Source organism: Ilyonectria robusta (assembly GCF_021365365.1).
Source record: "Ilyonectria robusta strain PMI_751 chromosome Unknown BGZ61scaffold_10, whole genome shotgun sequence".
Classification (NCBI taxonomy): domain Eukaryota; kingdom Fungi; phylum Ascomycota; class Sordariomycetes; order Hypocreales; family Nectriaceae; genus Ilyonectria; species Ilyonectria robusta.
Window position 1 is genome coordinate 527,556 of NW_025764444.1, and position 18,252 is coordinate 545,807.

General features: G+C 55.5%; 10 protein-coding genes across 10 annotated transcripts; 6 read left to right on the forward strand and 4 right to left on the reverse strand.

Moving 5' to 3' along the window:
- Nucleotides 1–187: 187 nt before the first annotated feature.
- BGZ61DRAFT_452056 (uncharacterized protein) lies at nt 188–1,724 on the reverse strand. Its single transcript, XM_046245903.1, has one exon. The coding sequence runs from the start codon at nt 1,712–1,714 to the stop codon at nt 353–355; it is 1,362 nt and encodes a 453-aa protein (XP_046104166.1). The 5' UTR covers nt 1,715–1,724; the 3' UTR covers nt 188–352.
- Nucleotides 1,725–3,198: 1,474 nt separating this feature from the next.
- On the forward strand, nt 3,199–3,689 carry BGZ61DRAFT_452057 (uncharacterized protein). Its single transcript, XM_046245904.1, has one exon. The coding sequence runs from the start codon at nt 3,437–3,439 to the stop codon at nt 3,632–3,634; it is 198 nt and encodes a 65-aa protein (XP_046104167.1). The 5' UTR covers nt 3,199–3,436; the 3' UTR covers nt 3,635–3,689.
- A 205-nt stretch (nt 3,690–3,894) lies between these two features.
- On the reverse strand, nt 3,895–6,071 carry BGZ61DRAFT_452058 (uncharacterized protein). Its single transcript, XM_046245905.1, has one exon. The coding sequence runs from the start codon at nt 5,763–5,765 to the stop codon at nt 4,119–4,121; it is 1,647 nt and encodes a 548-aa protein (XP_046104168.1). The 5' UTR covers nt 5,766–6,071; the 3' UTR covers nt 3,895–4,118.
- On the reverse strand, nt 6,064–6,756 carry BGZ61DRAFT_517998 (uncharacterized protein; the record flags this gene model as incomplete). The annotated part of the gene is made up of 2 exons (XM_046252352.1): nt 6,064–6,399; nt 6,596–6,756. 2 exons carry the CDS (start codon nt 6,754–6,756, stop codon nt 6,204–6,206), a joined length of 357 nt encoding a protein of 118 aa, XP_046104169.1. The 3' UTR covers nt 6,064–6,203.
- Nucleotides 6,757–6,819: 63 nt separating this feature from the next.
- On the forward strand, nt 6,820–9,255 carry BGZ61DRAFT_452061 (HAUS augmin-like complex subunit 6 N-terminus-domain-containing protein). Its single transcript, XM_046245906.1, has 2 exons — nt 6,820–7,278; nt 7,331–9,255. The coding sequence occupies exons 1-2, from the start codon at nt 6,946–6,948 to the stop codon at nt 9,218–9,220; spliced, it is 2,223 nt and encodes a 740-aa protein (XP_046104170.1). The 5' UTR covers nt 6,820–6,945; the 3' UTR covers nt 9,221–9,255.
- On the reverse strand, nt 9,256–10,273 carry BGZ61DRAFT_420506 (uncharacterized protein). Its single transcript, XM_046243488.1, has 2 exons — nt 10,134–10,273; nt 9,256–10,081 (listed from the first exon to the last, which is right to left on the reverse strand). Coding segments are annotated over exons 1-2 (735 nt in total). The 5' UTR covers nt 10,136–10,273; the 3' UTR covers nt 9,256–9,348.
- Nucleotides 10,274–10,574: 301 nt separating this feature from the next.
- On the forward strand, nt 10,575–13,264 carry BGZ61DRAFT_32230 (uncharacterized protein). The gene is made up of 3 exons (XM_046238955.1): nt 10,575–10,700; nt 10,755–12,817; nt 12,866–13,264. The coding sequence occupies exons 1-3, from the start codon at nt 10,679–10,681 to the stop codon at nt 12,956–12,958; spliced, it is 2,178 nt and encodes a 725-aa protein (XP_046104172.1). The 5' UTR covers nt 10,575–10,678; the 3' UTR covers nt 12,959–13,264.
- Nucleotides 13,265–13,570: 306 nt separating this feature from the next.
- BGZ61DRAFT_494054 (ClpP/crotonase-like domain-containing protein) lies at nt 13,571–14,428 on the forward strand (the record flags this gene model as incomplete). The annotated part of the gene is made up of 1 exon (XM_046250731.1): nt 13,571–14,428. One exon carries the CDS (start codon nt 13,571–13,573, stop codon nt 14,426–14,428), a length of 858 nt encoding a protein of 285 aa, XP_046104173.1.
- Nucleotides 14,429–14,537: 109 nt separating this feature from the next.
- Nucleotides 14,538–15,297, forward strand: BGZ61DRAFT_32225 (uncharacterized protein). The gene has a single exon (XM_046238954.1). The coding sequence runs from the start codon at nt 14,646–14,648 to the stop codon at nt 15,024–15,026; it is 381 nt and encodes a 126-aa protein (XP_046104174.1). The 5' UTR covers nt 14,538–14,645; the 3' UTR covers nt 15,027–15,297.
- An 848-nt stretch (nt 15,298–16,145) lies between these two features.
- BGZ61DRAFT_352400 (uncharacterized protein) lies at nt 16,146–18,166 on the forward strand (the record flags this gene model as incomplete). Its single annotated transcript, XM_046240428.1, has 3 exons — nt 16,146–16,458; nt 16,503–17,179; nt 17,231–18,166. 3 exons carry the CDS (start codon nt 16,146–16,148, stop codon nt 18,164–18,166), a joined length of 1,926 nt encoding a protein of 641 aa, XP_046104175.1.
- Nucleotides 18,167–18,252: the final 86 nt, after the last annotated feature.

The following is an 18,252-nucleotide window of genomic DNA, read 5'->3' on the forward strand; positions in this document are numbered from 1 at the left end:
ACATGATCGGGGGAATGGAAATTTTGACCTCGCTGTGGGAGCCACACACATAAGGGTATACTGGTCATCCGGGGGGATCCAATCTCTAATACATGCTGTTGCACGTTCATAAGGCCCTACCCTTGACTTTACACCTTTCATTGTTCTATCGAGCATGGTCATCTAGAACAACTAAAAATAATTCCCCCCGAGCTCTTCAAAAGGGTATAGATACTCTCCCAGCCATGCCCGAGCCACACTGATAAGGGTCAGTCTGACCGTCAGCAAGGATGGTGACATTATTTTGCTTCACACCTTCAGGCTCATTATCCTCATTACCTTTTTCACTGAAGAATATGGCGCCAATGCTGATTTACGTAAGCGCCACCCAACTCTGTTGTCTCACGTAGCAGTTCAAACCAGCTTTCGTTAAATATCCTAGAGCAACTCGACGAGAGAGCCCACGCTGACGAACTATCCACAAAACGATAGACATGTCACCATCTTGATCCACGACTTGCATAAAATCTTCCGAGAATTGGCCCAGTCGACTGTACTGGTTCATATATAACACGCTTTCGACGAATGGAGAGGAAAAGTCGAGCTCGGCAATCTGCAACAGCTCTGCTGTGCTAGGCAGGGTGCCCGGTCCTATCAATGCTTCTAGAGTGCCGGCGTCGACCTTTAGCTCCCCAACCGTGACGCCGTTCTCGCTGTCGAGGATGGAGAAAAATTGCACGCCTGCGCGAGTCGCGAATTCGGGACCTGTGATGCTCTTGATGCAGACATTGTACGTGCTCGAGCTGCAGCAAAGAATTGCATGGTCGAGAAGGAAGGGGTTTGAGATGGGAAGGAGTTGTCTTGTCTGCTCGGGTTCAAAGCTAGTTTCTTTGTCGAAAGATGGATAGCTTCTCAACTCGAGAGCTCGCGTAGACCACCGGGTGCTTTTCGACGTCACGCTCGACTTCGCGACGGCATCGACCACGTCGACACCGACGTACTGTCTTTGGCCTTGGTCTCCCGCCATTTGCAAATATAGGGACCATTCGACGGTTGGCCGGATGCTTGGGTTATTGAATCCGTAAAAGGGGTAAGTGACTGGGCCCGCCCAACCAGCCCAAGACCACGTAGGTTGTGGCTGGTCTGGGTATGAAGCGGTTCTTCTCCGCAACCGCCCGGCCGGTTGCCACATCAGTCCCGCCTCGAGAGTGTTGATGGGTATGCCGGCCGCGGCTGGGCCCAGCTTGTCGAGGGTGAACATGGTATACATGCCAGATAACGCCTTTAGTACATCCTCGTCTCTAGTAAACTGCCGACGGGAGAGCTGCTCTGCCATTTCGACGTAACATTCGGATGCGTTCTCGTTGCCAGAGAATGATGCGGCCTTCGGGTCCTCGTCTCGAAGGCTCTTGTAAGTCTCAACCGGAATTCTGCGGTCCAGTGGGAAGTCTTCATTCCAGGAGCCGGTGTTGCAGCTATAGTACGTTCTCTCGGGCAAAAAATACACCATCTTCGATGAGCAGTTGAGTTCTTGAAGAGTCCAGCCTCGAGTGAACCATGTCGTAAAACTGACCAAGGGTTTGAGTTCTGGACGATCGAGACAGAACCTTTTACCTCCGATGGTGTGGTACTGATTGGAGAGCTGAGTTGCTTCAATATCCAAGAGAGGCACCTGTGCACTAGAACCTGTGGCAGCAACAATGGTCAACCCTGCATTGGCATAAATCTCATGCATGCGTCGGATCTCTGTCGCCTGATCATTATGATCGTCTTGCTTGATGCAAAGACTATCGATCCAGATATATCGATGTCCTAGCAACTTCCCAATCTGGATGGCGTCCGCAATAGCCTTGGGGAGGCTCACGGAGCGGTGTTGAAGTGAGTTGGGACGTCTTAGGAACTCCGACGTGGCGCTTGTCAGAGTAATGAAAGGGGCCGTTCCCCACACGTAGCTGAGGGCTACGTATTCGAGTGCGGAGCCTTGCGGAATATCCTTGACTCGCATTTCCAGCATGTCTACCAGTCTCGATGGCATTTCTGAAGATCTCGTACGGCGGCAATCCACATGGTGGGTATTGCAGTAGTCATAACAATCCCGCAGTAGCTCCAGGTTTCGATGCGTCCCGTTGTCTGGCCGTGGGAGAAAAACATGGCTTTGAGGGTCCCCAAACACGTCTGTGTAGTCCTGGGGGTGCATAAATAACTGAGATTCTTCATCGTTGATCTCATCGCTTTGTTCGAGGGGCAGCCACACAGAGATGGCTCCTGTAAGGGCAATTCCATCCACTGAGACTCGGAAGCAATTGGAGTCCTTGTACTCGATCCACGACCTGTTTAATTCTGATTCAGAGTCATAGGTCCCTGCACCGTCCTCTGCTTCTCCTGATGCAAGCTCCACTTCAGAATCAACTTGTCCGAATAAATTAAGTAATGCATTTTGTAAGTCAGCTGTCGACCTCAGGGCGGTACCGGTGTCCTTCACTTCCTGGAATAGGTCCTTTTGCTTCAGGTTCAAAACAAGACGAATCAATAGGCAACATAGCGGACAGTCACGATGCGCCAAAACATGGCGGAAAGTTCCGAGAACAATGGTATCAGTGCTATCTCGCCCTCCACCGTAAAAGCCATGGCCTTGAGCTTTGATGATTTCGTTCAGTCGAAGCTCAACTGGTTGACACTGAGCACAAAGCGAAGCCAAGGGACTGCCTGTTGTAACGATTTCGTGGGTAAAGCGAGCAATTAAGCGCTTGAAACTCTCGATGCTTAGTTGTGACATGGTGGTTGGCTCTGTCGCTCGCTCTGACGCTGCGCATATGCTTTTCTGCTTCTTCGGGTTGGAATATAGGGTAGACACGTTCCGCGGTATTACAAACTATCTCAGGTGCGGCCTTGGGTAAGTAACAAGAGGTGCTAGAAAGCTAGCATAAAGGTAAGTAAAGTGGTCAGGGTCAACGTTGGTGCAAAATCAAGAGATTGTTGCGGGAGGGTGGAAAAAGAGACAGATTACCGTCAGAGAGCGGGGAAAGAGAGATTCCTATAAAAAGGTAGGAAAAGAGGGATTGCTGCAAGAGGGTTTAATGGCATAATGTAGTGAGCTTGTGAAAAGAGGACTCCCACACAGCAAAGACTACAACAACTCATTCCTCAACCACCGTCGCTAACAAGACAATTGGTACAAAACCCGCCACAACTACAGAGGGTGACAAGGGTATTAAAACTCCTGAGCCTACCCAGTCCGACATGGTTTCCAACTGCAACAAGTTCTACTATGTGCAGAGTGGAAAGTCTTGAGACACCATTGACGAGAAATATAGGATTACCCAGACTCAGTTCGTCAACTGGAACCCCAAAGTCGGCAGCGCTTGTACGGGCGTCTGGGCCAGCATGTATGCTTGCGTAGAGATTATTGGCAGCTCCACTACTCCTAATAGCGTCAGCACGCTCACGTCTATTCAAGATGCAATGGCAAAAAGCTGCAAAAAGTCACACCTTGTCGAGACTACTACGACTTGCGCGTCAATTTAGGGACCATTATATTATTTCAATGGTGAACCTGTGGAGGTGGAACCCTGGTATCGGCTCCGCGTGTAAAAGCTTGTGGGCGCAATTATTTTTGCGTTGGTGTTTAAGCTGGAAGGGTGAAATAAAGCAATAATGGGGAGTGAGAAGTTTGTTTTGGACTAATTTATAATACCTACTTTGATTTGAGCTTATTATTCGTACAAGAGCCAAGAGTGGGCAACAACCCTGGAGCAGGCTCGGTGATGGCGAGTCTAATTAATACCCTGGACGACACTACGCGGACAGCCCTATGTCAGCATTCTAAATACGTTGGGTTACATCAAGTCGTTGAGCCCACAGGACGTAGCGTAGTTTGAGCAGCAGATCCAGAGGGACACCGTCTACGTGTAAAAATGAGATTAACTCTTTGGCCGTAAATTAGGGGTATATAAGATGGTAGATGCCTAGATATCTGGGGTATGTAGCTAGAAAAACGCTTCCCGATTAAAAATCCAGCGCCTGTCAATTGATTACATCTTCCATCATGTATTCCTCTCGCGCTGGTTCACATTAAATGGTCTCGGATACTATGAACATAGTTTCCGTGTCCGTGGTAGATTGCTGTCCCTAGGCTCCAACTATGCGTCCTTGTTGGCAGGCGGCGGAGGAACAGCCGGAGGGGCGTCTGCTGGTGCCTCGACGGCGCTTGTCGCAACGGCAGGAGCCTCGTTGTTAAGAGGTGGGAGTACCGGAGGCTGTGAGTTAACTGGAGTATGGGTGTGTACCGGCGACGGCGTGGTGATGGGGGCCGGTGTGTCCATCGGGGACGGCGTCTCCACCGACGAGGGCGCGTCCTTTGGAACCACCGCTGGCTGCATGTACATAGGCTGCATGTACATTTGAGGTTGAGTGTACATCTGAGACTGCGTGTTTGCAGGGTTGTTGGGGTCTGTCGGGGGCTGCGTGCCCATCGGGTACTGCGGGTACGGATAGTATTGCATCGGGGGTTGTCCTTCGACTGGAGGAGGCATCTGAACCGGCACCATCATCATCTGAGGCTGACCATCAGGCCCAGGAGGTCCCATCATCATCATTTGAGGTTGGCCGTTGGGTCCAGGGGGTCCCATGAACATCATAGGCGGCGGCTGGCCATTAGGTCCTGGAGGTCCCATGTACATCATTGGTGGAGGCTGCGTACCATCCGCTGGTCTGGGATCCTTGAAGGTCTTTGGGTCCGGGCCCAAGAGTTCGATAGGATACGCGTGTCGGAAGCCCCATCTGAACCACAGCTTAATCCTCGTTCCGATGCTCATGGCATTCCACTGTTCGCGAAGAGCAGGGGCATCGGCCTTGTTTCGGGCTGGGCTGTGTCTCGTGAAGCAGAGGACCAACAGCGTAAGGAGAACCCAGCAGATGGTGCCAAATCTCAGGGCTGCCTTGCCGAGCATCATTCTCCTGAACCAGAAGAACGATTCGATAAAGCCGAGGACGAACAAGCCCGGGAGGACGGATGCGATGATGATGATCCAGGTCTGGAGGGAGGTACATCCGTATCCGTAGAGGGAACAGACAGTATAGCCGTAGCCACCACCGCTGCTGCTGGAGTCGTCGTCGTCGTCGTTATCATCACCATAGCCGTAGTCACCGTTATACCTGTCACTACCCGTGGCGGTAGGGTTGATGCAGTCGTCCAGATAATAACTCTGGATGAAGTCTTTGGTGGTCGCAGAGCTCAAGGACACCTCGCCCTCAGACAAAAAGGCCTGGACCATGGTGTACTTGCCGCCATCGTCGTAGCTTGAGGTGTATGTCGTAACGCTGGAAGGAGTGATTTGATCGCGAACCTCGGAAGGAATGTAGACATCGACGTAAGTCTGGACAGTAAAGGCGGTTTCGCAAGATGCTGGAGCAGTGTAGAATACCTCCTGGTAGTAGTAGGTGTAGGTGTAATCATCACTGTTGTACGTCGAAGTTGGCACAATGTCGGAAGAATCCACGTCGGTTGGGTCGTAGTAGACCTCGACAATCTTGACGTCGTAGTAGGTGTCCTCCGAGACGTATGTTGAGGTAGCTGAGACAGAGAAGTCCTCAACTGCTGACGGCTTGAGGGTGATGGTCTGGGTGTAGGTGTCGACGGCCCAATCCTCGGTGTAGGTCGAGTAAGTTGAAGTAGTCTCGACGACGGCGTAGTAGGAGGTCACAGTCCATTGAGACGCATATGCAGATCCAGCAAACAGCAACTGGGCGGCGCATGCCTGCAGGGCGGTGGAGAGTTTCAACTCCATTGCGCGGTCAACCTGTCGATGGACAGAAAAGAACGAAAAGAACGAAAGGACCCAAAGATTAAGACAGGTAAGCAGCCACAATCGAGATGGCGGGCCTTAGCGGAATGCGGGATGGCGGACCGTTAAATGGCTGCGCGAGCAAAACGAGAGACGACGGCGCGAGGGCTGGTCGGGTCATTATCACGCCGCGGACTGCATTGCTTATGTACCCGGGGCCATGGGACGTTAGACGGCCCTAGCAGCTGCTAAACGGCCGCTGTTTCCCCTTGAGTGGAGGCTTCTTGGGGCTTCGGATGCTACTGTGGTGGTCCTTGTGGGTGCGTTGATAAATTAAGGCTGAACTAACCTGGAAGAGCCCAGCTACAAACTGGGGTTAGATTAAAGCTTCTTCTGGCCCTATGATCTGCGAGCTGAGAATGCAAACCAGGTTATTCATGCTTATCTCGCCATGTACGCATATAATCCATCCAATGATGTATTGTCTGTATTGCGAGTCACCATTTGTTCCTCCTCGGCCGTTGCCTGGTTTGGTCCAACTGCCCTCAGATGACCCCTATCGAGACTTGGCTCACCGGCTCGCCAAGGAGTTGAATGATCCCGTGCGGCCTGAGACTGAAAGAGGCATGTCCTTGACCTGTTGCAAGTGGGGCGCAGCTTTTGACTCATGAAATTTTCGCCAACACACGAAAATTGAGATGAGGAAGCCCGAACAAGTCAAGCTTGGTGTACGAGGATCACGCCCCTGAAGAACTGCGCTTGTGTTGATTGGTTGACACACGACTGCCAAGACAACCAAGGGATTTCGGCTCTTTCCCAATCGAGCCACTTACCCTGAATTAGCTGTAGTCTGTGCCCCTCCCGCAGCCACAGCGCCACGAGTCACGCCACAGGTCGCGCCACAGTAATAGCCACAAAGCCAGAGACCGGAGCCACAGCAGCCACAGCTACCCAACAGCCACATCCCCACACACAGCCACACCTTGACGCACATGCCACACAGGGATCTTGTTTACTTCGGTTCATGCCGCCTTTTCGGAAACAAGGCATCCTTGTTGCGACGCATAACAGCTGCATACATACCGCCTACTCTAGCCACGCATCTGCACCTGGCTGCCCCTACATATTTCAAATAGGAGAACCCTCTTCCTCTTCTAGTCCCAGCTGCTTCAAAGATGCTGCCATGGCTGCTGTCCAGCAAACCCGCACACGCTCCGCCCGTCTAATCGCTAGCATCACCAAGTCCGCCCAACATGCCAACGCCAACGCCGGCCCGACCCAGACCGCCAGCCAGGCTCCCGCTCATGGGCCCGCCCATGGGCCTTCGGCTCTGTCAATGTTCTTGACCAACCTGAGACTTCTCGATCTTGACTTGCGTCCAGACTGGCCCGGAATCCGCCCTGAGACCTTTGTCACCGGTGGCTCGAGTGCGCAGGGGCAGAAGAAGCGGGTACAATGTGTCGAGTGGGCACTGTACCAGCTCTTTGCCCTCTGGGACCCCGAAGAGACGAGAAAGGTGAGTTGCATTCCATGAGGGAAGCTTCCTCAGTTAATTGACCGATTTCCAGAAGATGAAGCCCTTCTTTCCTCCCAACGACCAGGTCCAGTCCGTCAACCTACGAGCCGCCCTCCTCCGAGCTCTCGAGCAAGCCAAGAAGAATGGAGCCTTGGGCAGAGATGCCATCGTTCGAAAGACTATGCTGGACGAGTGCAAGGGCGAGAGGCTGGAGGAAGTCTTGGCCGCCTTTTCATCTGCCGTCCTCAAGCTGGTCGTCGGCGATGAGACCACAGCGAGCCGGCAGCATGCTGCCTTGGCCTCCACATTCGCCATTGAGGATCGAGGCTATAAAGGGGATAATTGGGAACTCGTTGCCATGGTCTGGGCGCACAAGGCTTCCCTGAGCGGTGTGCTACGAGGCAAAGCCGCTGCCAACGCCAGATTCCGGGATTTCTCCGAGCTGTTGAGCATCAAGGAAAGGAGCATTGTGAGAAAGAACGAAGTTATTCATGTCAAGGAACAGAATAAAGGAGGCAAGACTGTGTCGGAAGATGCCAAGTTGGAGATGTGGCGCACAATCCGGAACAACTGGTCGGGCAACGAGCGGTGGATGGAGACGCTACTTTATGGAGACGCAGGCGCCAAAAAGGACGGCCTGCTTGGAATGCCATTTGACCGAGTCTGGCGCAGGGTTCAACAAGGCCGACTCTCCGAGCTGGAGGAGCATGGCATTGGTCTCTTGGAGCAATTGGATGGCCGTGTACGGGCTCAGAGGGAGCGTCTGGAGAAGTGGGAAACTTTCCATAAGCGGCTGTGCGAAGACCGACCGAGGCCATCTCCGACGCAGAAGCGACAAGCGACGACAAAAGGCATTGACCTGGGTTTTGGAGCCCATGAGGCGCTCCAGGTCGGACGTGCTAGCCCCAGAAAACCAACCATTGGGAATCAGAAACCGACGCTCAACGACGACTACCAAACTTTGGTTCAAGGCTTGGAGCAGGAGTTGTCAAGAGGACCCCAAAGCTCTGCTGCCCTCGCTTTTCTGCAGCAGCCTGCAGTGTCGAGCCCGATGCATCAAAGGACACAGTCTGCCTCGTCTGTGGATCATGAGACGGTATCGGAGGTGAGTGAGTATGACGACGAGGAGCCTTTCCGCCCCGAGCCCATCCAATCGTTTCAGACGAAGCTCGACCTTTCGAGACGACAGCCGTTGAGATCCAAGATTTCCCTCTCCGGTGAATGGTTCGCTGCAAATACCGCGTCAGGCTCAAGAAGCTCAACGGAACCCGATGAACCTGCCTATGATGAGGGTTCTCCGGAGCGCAGCAACTCTCCCGAACTCGATGATGACCCTACGCCTGTAGCAGGCTCTCCTGAACGACACATGGTGCAGGAGCCGGAGGTGTTGGACCCGACTCTCAGGGATATGTCTCCTTCACCTACGCAGGAGCTTGCGGATCAGATCCTCGAATCCATGGACCGGTTCTCTCCGTCGCCTTCGAGACGACCGAAGCAACGTCACACACTCTCTCTTGCTGAGCGCACCCGTCTCACCATGGCCCGCGGATCCTTTGCATATCCCGACCCCGATGAGCTTGACCTACCGCTTAGCCCGACACCAGCAATCGCCCCGGCTGGTTTGGACAGGCGCACAACCATTATCGCAGACCAACATGAGGATCTGAGCAGTCGTACACGGAAGAGCATGGCTGGCTTCGAAAAGGCCAAGCAAAAAGCCCAGATGGAGAGGAGGAGGTCACTAAGAAAATCCAAGGTGCCACCTCGGAGGGAGGGTAGTTACTTTCCCAAGGTGGCCGAGGAAGATGCAGACCAGACGGTGCTTGCCGACGAGCTGATGGTTGAGGAAGACATGGAGGCGGTTTTTAGATCCCGCCCCAAGATTGCAGCGAGTCCCATTCCGAGCCCTACTCGAGAATGGGACGCCAACGAATACATGTGACATGCATCACGATAGACGACACCTTAGAATCAATGCCAATTCCTTTTGCGTCTCACATGCTCACATCTATATATTGTACAATGATGCTCTCAGCCCAGATACTCTCATCCCAGATACTCTACACGTCGTTACCATCCCTGTCTCTTCAGCTCCAAGACCCGGTTGACGGTCTCCTTGAAGCCAGACTTGAACCGGGTCCGCCATCGCTGACTCCTCAACCTCTTCTTCTTCAGACCCTTTCGTTCGTGGAACTTTTGGCTGTGGAACTTGGTCTTGACCTGCTGCTCGCGCACCATCTTGTTGAGCACTCGGAAGGCAATCATGGGAGTCGGGCCGCTGGTGGGAGTCATGCGGTCCTTGACGAAGACGGTCCGGCCGGTGACGGCCTTGGCGCGGACTCGAGGTCGGGCCATGGGGTCGGCGCTGATGCCCTGGCCGAATGATGCGTTCTTGTTGGCGATGATGGACGCAATGTCGAGGTTGAAGGGGGTGGCCGTCTTGGAGGCCGTGTAGGGGTGCTGCTCGTCCGACTTGGGCTCGAGGTTGGGGAGGAGGGACTCGGGGGTCGGAGGAGGAGGCGGCAGGTCAGACTGGGACGAGGCCTCGACGGGCTGCTGTGGTTTGAGCGACCTGGGCGTCATGGGGGCTCGAGTTCGAACTGCGGGCTCCTCCGCCGTCGGCTGCCTGCGAGAGAAGTTTCCCACGAGGGGGTTCATTCGCGGCGGAGGGGGGGCATCGCGGCCGTTGGAGTTGGGGCCGGCTCGCAGGGCAATTGAGGTGGTAAAGGCCCGAGATGAGGGTCGGAGGGTGGGAGCTGATAGCCTTGACAGCATTGTGCTGCCGAGTCGGGAGGTCGTAGCCCTGACGAGCGTTAGCAATGGGTTTAGAGGTTTGCAATTGAGCTGGGCCTTACATCTTGCCGGACCAACTGCCACCAATTGCAATTGGCTGCTTGAAGTTGTCGTCAACCGAGCTGCGTACACTAGACAGGTGATGAGCTGCCGAAGCAGAAAAGTTGCGGTGCTCCGGATTAACGTTGGTGCGATAAGGCCGTGGTCGGATTTTTTGGAGCCAATCAATGGGTGCTCCACCACGAAAGACATTCCTCCTTCAGCCTTGTGCGTCTTGGAATTTCCATCCTACAGCTGCTGATTGTGATTGCGCCCACAAGACTCTTCTCCCGCTCGTCTGGCCCTGTCTATTTGCATCTTGCATCGTGGACTTGGCTTTCTCGAGTGCACGACCTTGACACGAACCGCGACCTACGAGAACGAGTTCTGCGACCGCGATCGACGAGGGGCGTTTGCGCCAGGGCTGCCGAAGATGGCATACAACCCATATGGAAGTGAGTGGAATCATGACCGCGATCTGTCGATGTGCTGACGAGTGAAAGATAACCCCTATGGCGCGCCGCCCGCCTACGGAGGCTACCCCGGATCCAACAATGCTGCTCCCGGCATGGCTCCCCCACCTGGTCTAGGTGCGTCTCCCTCGCGATGCGACCTCGCGAACAACTCACTAACCCAGCTCGCAGGACCTCCTCCAGGCATGTCTTCTGCTCCGGGAATGGCGCCTCCGGGTGTCCAGCAGTCTAGCGCCACGCAAGCTAATCGTCCAAGCGGCCTCCCCCCCAACTTCCAAGCGCCCGCCAACATGCCCAACATCAACTTCAACGCCCCCGTGATCCGACTCGGCACCGCTGCGGGCAAGTCTGGCCCGCCGCAGATGGGTGGCCGAGGCGACGGAATGTCTGGGTCGTCGGGCGGTGGACGCCAGGGTCTCGGCATGGAGAGGGGGATGGACCAGGGAAGGGCTGCCGCCAGGGAGGCCATGCAGGTCCTCGTGCCGCCGACCAACGAAGAGAAGCTGCGGACGATATTCATACACCAGATTTCGGACGGCGTGGGCGGTGACGAAGGCATTGAGAGACTCTTATCAGCCGTTGGCAAGCTCCGAAAATGGGATGCGGCTGTTAGCGTGACCGAAGAACACAAGGGATCCAAGTTTGGGTTTGCACAGTTTGAAGATACAGAGTCGCTCGCCGTCGCCATCAAGCTACTCCACGATGAAGAGGTTGAGGTCCCTAAAAAGCGACAGCAGGCATCCGCAGAACCCCCCAAAGATGATACGTTTGAAGGAATCGACAAGGTGAAGCTCCAGGTCGCCGTCGATCCCAACTCGGTCAAGTACGTCGAGTCGTACGAAGAGGGCCGAGACGAATCGGACACGACAGAGAGGATAGCAGCTGCCAGGGCCGCTCTCAAGGAAGTCATCCGAGAATTGTTCTATCCCACCACTACAGCATCCGACAGGGACGTCAAAATGGGCAATAACGAGTCTGGTGAGAATGTCGAAGTAGTCAACATCCCCCTCGCTCAAGACGACGAGCTTGCAGATATCCCCGCCGAGATGCGTGAGGTTGTGGCACAGGAAATTGCAGCCTTCCGCGAGCGCAGCACAAGACGAGACATGGAGCGTCTCAAGAGAGAAGAGGAGATGGAGGAACAGGAAAGACAACGAAACGGCGCACCTCGACCATCCCGCCTCGACTCGCCGCCTCCAGGTGCCAACATTATCCCTCTGGGACCTAGGGGAAGCGTGCCTAACGCGCCGTCAGGACCCAAGGGCCAGAATGGACAGAACCGCATCGCCTTTGTCAATGGTGGTGTCTCCAACGCAGAGTACTCGATTAACAGGGAAGACGAGGACACCGATGCCGACGATGAAGAGCTTCACCGCCGACACCAATCCAAAACCAAGGCCGACGCTGAAAAGATGTACCTGGAGGCCGAGCGGAAATGGGGCAACCGAGAACGATCAAGACAAGCCGCTCTTGAGCGTGAGCGGGATCGTGAGCGTCAAGATGCAGAGTCGCTGGAGCGGAGAAAACAGGAGCAGCTCGACCGGGAAAAGGCTTGGGACGATGAAAAGGAGTCAAGTCGCAAATCGCATCCCTACTACCGAGACCACGGCGACTGGGCGCGCAAGAGAGGCATTGACCGAGCAGAAGAGGAGGCGAGAGATGAGAGTGACCGAAGAGCAGAAAACGACGAACAGCGTCGTGAGCAAGCAGCCATGGAACGGGCACGCGGTATGGCAGACTCGTTCCTGGACAAGCAGGCTCACGAGATGGAGGAGCGCCAGGCTCCCTCGGTATCGGCGCCTCAGCCCTTCAAGCTCTCGCTCGGCGCCGCAGCTCAGAAGGCTCAGGCCTCACGAGCGGCTCCTCAGCGACGTACTATTGCCGAGGTGGAGGGTCTGCTGGACGACGAAGAGGCAGATGTCTCGACCAAGCGACAACTCATCCCGATCCAGTTCGAGCCCAACTCCGCATCGGCTTCGATGACCGAGGCGGAGATCTCGCAGGCCGTCCGGGCTCTGGCACACGAGATTCCCGCAGACAAGGATGGGCTCTGGAACTGGAAGGTCAAATGGGACTACATGGAGGAGGGCATCATCCGCGACAAGCTACGGCCGTTTGTTGAGAAGAAGATTGTCGAGTATCTGGGTGTGCAGGAGGAGATGCTGGTGGAGGCTGTGGAGGAGCACTTGAGGCGCCATGGCACTGCGGCCGCCCTGGTCGAGGAGCTAGAAGGGGTATGTTTGTCCGAAATCCGACTATTGAACAAGCTAACTGTATGACAGGCACTGGACGACGAAGCAGAGGATTTGGTCAAGAAGCTGTGGCGCATGGTCATCTTCTTTACCGAGTGCGAGAAGAGAGGACTGCCTGCTTAAGAGGCGAGAGGCTGGGACGTAAGGTCAAGGACGGAAGAGGTGAGAGGTCAACGGACGGAACAGTGATGGACTCGTATTGTACCACTAGCACAGAAGACTTGCAGATCCACGGAGTTGCAAGAGAGACGGTTGGATCTTGATAATATTCATTCTCGATGGCTGCTGCTGGGGATTCCCAGAGAGCGGGAGGCTGGCGTTGATGCTTCTGCCAAAAACACCATGTTGTACTATTTCGTCTTGAGTGTCATCGAGTGTCGTTGAAGTGATGAGAGTTAAGACCCGTTGGTGGTGGAAGACTATGCCCGGGTATTGATGTTACGTTGGAGTTGGAGTTGGAGTTGGCCGGCAACCGAGGTACCGAGGTTCCCCACACCCGGACTGGATGCTAATAAATCTGGGGTAACAGGCCATTTGGTGAATGGGGTCACCACCTCAGATCATCACTGAGATATTGAGTTGCCATTGAGGCTGAACAGAAATCAGGCTGAGTGAATTGCAATCAGGCCGAGTGAATTGCAGTTGAGACAGAATCAGTCAGTGACACCATTGAGTGAGACCAACTCTTGACAAATATCTCGGTCAACTCACCCTCACCGTCCGCAATCCATCATCATGTCACACACCTTCTCCAGCGCACCGCCCGCCGTCCCAGACGTGCTCATCTCATCGCCCAAGCCGCACGTGCTGCTCGTCACGCTCAACCGGCCCGCGCAGCTCAACGCCCTCCCGCGCCACATGCACTTTGCCCTGGACCGCCTGTGGGCCTGGTACGACGCCGAGCCGGCGCTGCGGTGCGCGGTGATTACGGGCACGGGCAGGGCGTTTTGCGCCGGCGCGGATCTGAAGGAATGGCACGATAAGAACAACGAGAGGGCGAGCCGCGCCGAGGAGCAGCCCGGGGGCGACGACGTCGACAAGAAGTGGGACGACAACGGCTTCGGCGGGCTGAGCAACCGGCGCGGCAAGAAGCCCGTCATCGCGGCCGTCAACGGGCTGTGCTTCGGCGGCGGCCTGGAGATGGTGCTCAACGTCGACATGGTCATCGCCAGCGACACGGCCAAGTTCGGGCTGCCGGAAGTGAAGCGCGGCGTCGTCGCCATCGCCGGCGCCCTGCCGCGTCTGATCCGCAGCGTCGGCCGCCAGCGCGCGTCGGAAATGGCCCTGCTCGGCCGGACGTACACGGCGGCCCAGCTGCAGACATGGGGCCTCGTCAACGCCGTAGTCGCCGGCGACGCGCTGCTCGAGGAGGCGCTGTGGTGGGCGGGCGAGCTGGCCGACAACTCGCCCGACTCGGTCATTGTGACGCGCGCCGGGCTGCTGGGCGGGTGGGACGGCGAGGATCCCAAGGCCAGCACGGGGCGCGTCGACCGCGGCGTGTATCAGGGGCTGGACGGCGGGGAGAATATGAAGGAGGGCGTGTTGAGCTTTGTTGAGAAGCGAAAGGCGGTCTGGACGAATAGTAAGTTGTAGATGCGTGTGCTTTGGTGTTTAGTGTGTTAGTGTGTTGGTGTATTAGTGTCTGATTGACTGTACCACGACGCACGCACTCAATAGACATGATAGATTGTTCCATTTGCTCTCCTCAAGCATTGTCTCCATTGACCAAGCGGAAGTGGGCAAACCAGATGCCAGCTGACAAGATGCAGAGAAGTAGACCAGCATCTCACACTCCCACGCCCACAAAGCCATGGAACATCCCGACTCACTCACTCACCTCCCGCTTCTCTTCCCTTGCCTACGCATATCCACCGCCCTGCATTGCACGCCACTGCGCTGCATAGATCTGACCCGTCGAAGCCAGCCAGCCATGAACAACGCTTGGACACCTTCTAATGTCTCTCATCTCTATGTGGCGTGCGAGAGAAAACGCTGTTGCCGCACGAGGACAGAAGCGATTCAGCATCGGCCACGACCCACAGATACAAAGGCTTGTCATGCCGCACATTGGCCGCCGTCTAGGCCACTGGTCGCCCTTCTTATTAGTCGCCTCCTAGGGACGGCCCTTGGTAGCGGCCGCACTGGCGCGGAACTGGAGGCTCCGATTGGCGATGCCTCCAAGACAGAATAAGACATGCCGGATCTATTCGCTGGCTGCAGAGACTGCAGCAATAGTGTACAGCCAGCGAGCGACTTGGCGCCCTAGCCATCCCGCGTGGATGTAGTTGCGTCGACTTGGACGAATGGCTGGAAGTATGCAAATCCTTCGTCGTTCTTTATTAGCCCCGGATCGCCCTGCTACCGTGACGCTAGCCGTCCGGCCTGTCACCGGCAGACGATTAATCCTCCGGCCGGATGTGTATGAGTCTGTGGCGTCAGAGGCTGGCGACTAGTCCTGGAGAACGACGGGCCGCAGGCTAGGGAAAAGCAATTATCGCGCGAGGACCTCCCTTGCGGAGATGGTGAGAAGTCATTCATGGCGGTAAGCAATATGCATCCGTGTGTGTCATCTCTTCTTTCTCTTAGTGTCTTGGACTCGTCGGGTATTGATTCGCATGGCCGAATGCTCAGTACACGGTAAATAAACTGAGAAAGAGTCCGAACCCAAAGTGGCCCTTCGACCGTGCCGCTCCTCATGTACGCATACCTATTCAGTAAAAGATCGCCAGATCTTCAATTGCGGCTGGGCTGAAAGATAGCCACCAGCCGTAGCCTCACCTGCTGAGCGCGCCGGCATCCACTACATCCCCTCTCAATGGTCTGCGTTCTGAGACATGCGTGCCTCAGCGAGCCACCGACTCGTCCCGCGTGCGGCAGACCTGACCGGCTATTCGTAATAAGATTAGGGCTGCCTGGGTTGGCCAATTGTCCTCGAGGGGGTGAGACGGGATCATGGTTGAGAACCGCCATCACACCGCATTGGCCGCCATCGCCCGTCGAGTTGACACCAAAGCCTACTTCGAGTACTCTCTCGCCCACTTGGCGGAGATTGTTTGCCTTGCGTATGAGACAGCTGGATCTAAAATCGCGCCGTGTCCGCGTCTGAGGATAATATGGTTCGCCGTCCCCCGCAGGTTGCGCAATGCTTGTCGCTGTTCTTTGGGTAGTTCTTGGGTCGATCCGACGGCATGATCCAGCCCGACCACACCCTCTCATCACGCTCCGTAATAGCTGCAGCCACCTCAGCCGTTGATTCGAAGAAATCCTCGGACTCAGACTTCCACAGTACACGGTCTGCGTCTGTGTCACCATGGATGCATCTCATCTTGCCCCGACCTCCGCGCAGCATGCGGCGGTCAGAGGACATGAGCTGGTCAGAGGGCATGGGCCGGCCAAAGACACAAAGTTCAACCCTCCATCGAAGGAGTCACAGACTCGACCAAGCTCCCCCACGATGAACCCCGTGTTTCCAGCCCCAGAGCCTGGCCAAAAACCACGAAAGCTGGTTCTGTGCTTCGACGGCACCGGGAACAAGTTCCATGGCGACGACAGCGACAGCAACATTCTCAAGATTTTCCGAATGCTCAATCGAACAGCCAATGACCAATATCACTACTACCAACGTAAGTTTGCCTTCCACAGTGGCGGTATTCGCTAAGGGTTCTAGCTGGCATTGGCACGTATGTCATATCCGGATCGCTCACCCACACCGGCCTTCGCGCCAGGTTAAGTTCGTGGTATCAAAAGGCCAAGGACTCGGCCGTTGGGTCCTCTTTTGACCAGCATGTCGTCGGCGGTTACCGGTTCCTGATGCGATTTTACAACCCGGGCGACGAGATTTACATGTTTGGATTCAGTCGAGGCGCGTACATTGCTCGTTTCCTTGCCGAGATGCTCGACTACATTGGCCTACTTTCCCACGGTAATGAAGAAATGGTCAAGTTTGCTTGGAAGGCATTTGCCGAATGGCAGAGCCGCGAGATGGCTTCGGGCACGGACGAGGAGGCGGGAGAAACCAAGAAGAAGAGAGATGAAATGTTTCGCTTCATGAAGGGATTCCGCGAAACCTTTTCGAGGCCCGTCGGCAGGATTCGATTCCTCGGGTTGTTCGACACGGTCAACTCGGTTCCACGCTTCGAAACGGCTTGGATGCAGCGCAGCAAGTTCCCTTACACCGCGCGAAGCAGCGCCAAAGTGATTCGCCACGCCGTGAGCATCGATGAAAGACGTGCCAAGTTTCGTCAGGATCTCATGTACCAAGCTATACCGACACGAACAGAAAAGCGTCGTCATTTTGGCGAATTCTTGGATGATTTGCGGGGTGACCTGCGGGATGTGCGGGATGTGACCTTAGGAAAGGACGGCGCGGACAAGGATACCGCAGGACAAGAGGAGCGAGGACGGCGGCCGAGTTATCTCATGCCCGGAGAAAACAAAGAGAAAGAGGCCCCGAACCAAGAATCTGCGAATTACGCCCCATACCGAGCTCGATCCAAGTCTGGCGCCAGAACGGCTTCTAGGCAACGGGCGGAATTCGAAACCATGTCAAACATCTCCGGCATCCCCCTCTCCGACGTCGACCCTGAAGACGATGGCCAGGACATTGACGAAGTCTGGTTTGCAGGAGGGCATGCCGATGTCGGCGGAGGCTGGGAGATGCTCGAGGACAGCAAGAGCGCCAGCCATATCCCGCTGGCGTGGATGGTGAGAGAAGCCATGAAGGCCGGGCTCCCGTTCGACGAGGAAAAGGTCGCCGAGATGGGATGCTGCGCCGAGGAGGAGTTCAACGAGCTCGAACCCAAGACAGTCGACCCGCCTGAAATTCCAGATATCCGCGTGGCTAACGGTACGGGAGGACCGAGTCGAACGCCTACAATGCCCAGCCTCGGCACGGACGAAAAGACCGACGTCGATCATTCACATCACGGCTTTCACGGCATCATACACGGGGCATGCGGTGCAAAGATCCACGACTCACTCGAGTTTGGCCAAGGTCTCGGCGACCTGGCCGTGGCTGCGTGGAAATTTATGGAATATCTTCCATTCCGCAGAATGGATCTGCAGAGCGACGGCTCATGGAGGCCGATCCGATGGCCTCTGCCCTGCGGAGAGGTGCGAGACATTCCCTCGGGCGTGCGCGTCCACGGCAGTGTCATCCGTCGCATGAACATGGACGAGACGTATCGCCCAGGCAATCTGATCATTGGAGGCGGTGGTCGAGGCACCAGAAAGGCACCGCCAGAGTACGGAATTGGAGAATGGCTGTGTGTTGCTGAGCCTGGCGATCCGGTTGGAGAGATTTGGATCAGGAAGCAAAAGGAGGGGAATTAGATGGAACCTGCAATTAGATGGAAACAAAGGTGCCGGATTCTGTAGCTTGGAAATTGTATGGCTGATAGCCGGATTAGCCCACCCGT

What these genes read in the sequence shown, in the direction of transcription:
- BGZ61DRAFT_452056 (XM_046245903.1), bottom strand. Translation starts at nt 1,714, where the DNA reads ATGCATGAGATTTATGCCAATGCAGGGTTGACCATTGTTGCTGCCACA.
- BGZ61DRAFT_452057 (XM_046245904.1), top strand. Translation starts at nt 3,437, where the DNA reads ATGCAATGGCAAAAAGCTGCAAAAAGTCACACCTTGTCGAGACTACTA.
- BGZ61DRAFT_452058 (XM_046245905.1), bottom strand. Translation starts at nt 5,765, where the DNA reads ATGGAGTTGAAACTCTCCACCGCCCTGCAGGCATGCGCCGCCCAGTTG.
- BGZ61DRAFT_452061 (XM_046245906.1), top strand. Translation starts at nt 6,946, where the DNA reads ATGGCTGCTGTCCAGCAAACCCGCACACGCTCCGCCCGTCTAATCGCT. An exon ending in ACCCCGAAGAGACGAGAAAG is followed by an intron (nt 7,279 to 7,330) that starts GTGAGTTGCATT and finishes ACCGATTTCCAG; the next exon opens with AAGATGAAGCCCTTCTTTCC.
- BGZ61DRAFT_32230 (XM_046238955.1), top strand. Translation starts at nt 10,679, where the DNA reads ATGGCTCCCCCACCTGGTCTAG. An exon ending in GGCTCCCCCACCTGGTCTAG is followed by an intron (nt 10,701 to 10,754) that starts GTGCGTCTCCCT and finishes CCCAGCTCGCAG; the next exon opens with GACCTCCTCCAGGCATGTCT. An exon ending in TGGTCGAGGAGCTAGAAGGG is followed by an intron (nt 12,818 to 12,865) that starts GTATGTTTGTCC and finishes ACTGTATGACAG; the next exon opens with GCACTGGACGACGAAGCAGA.
- BGZ61DRAFT_32225 (XM_046238954.1), top strand. Translation starts at nt 14,646, where the DNA reads ATGGAACATCCCGACTCACTCACTCACCTCCCGCTTCTCTTCCCTTGC.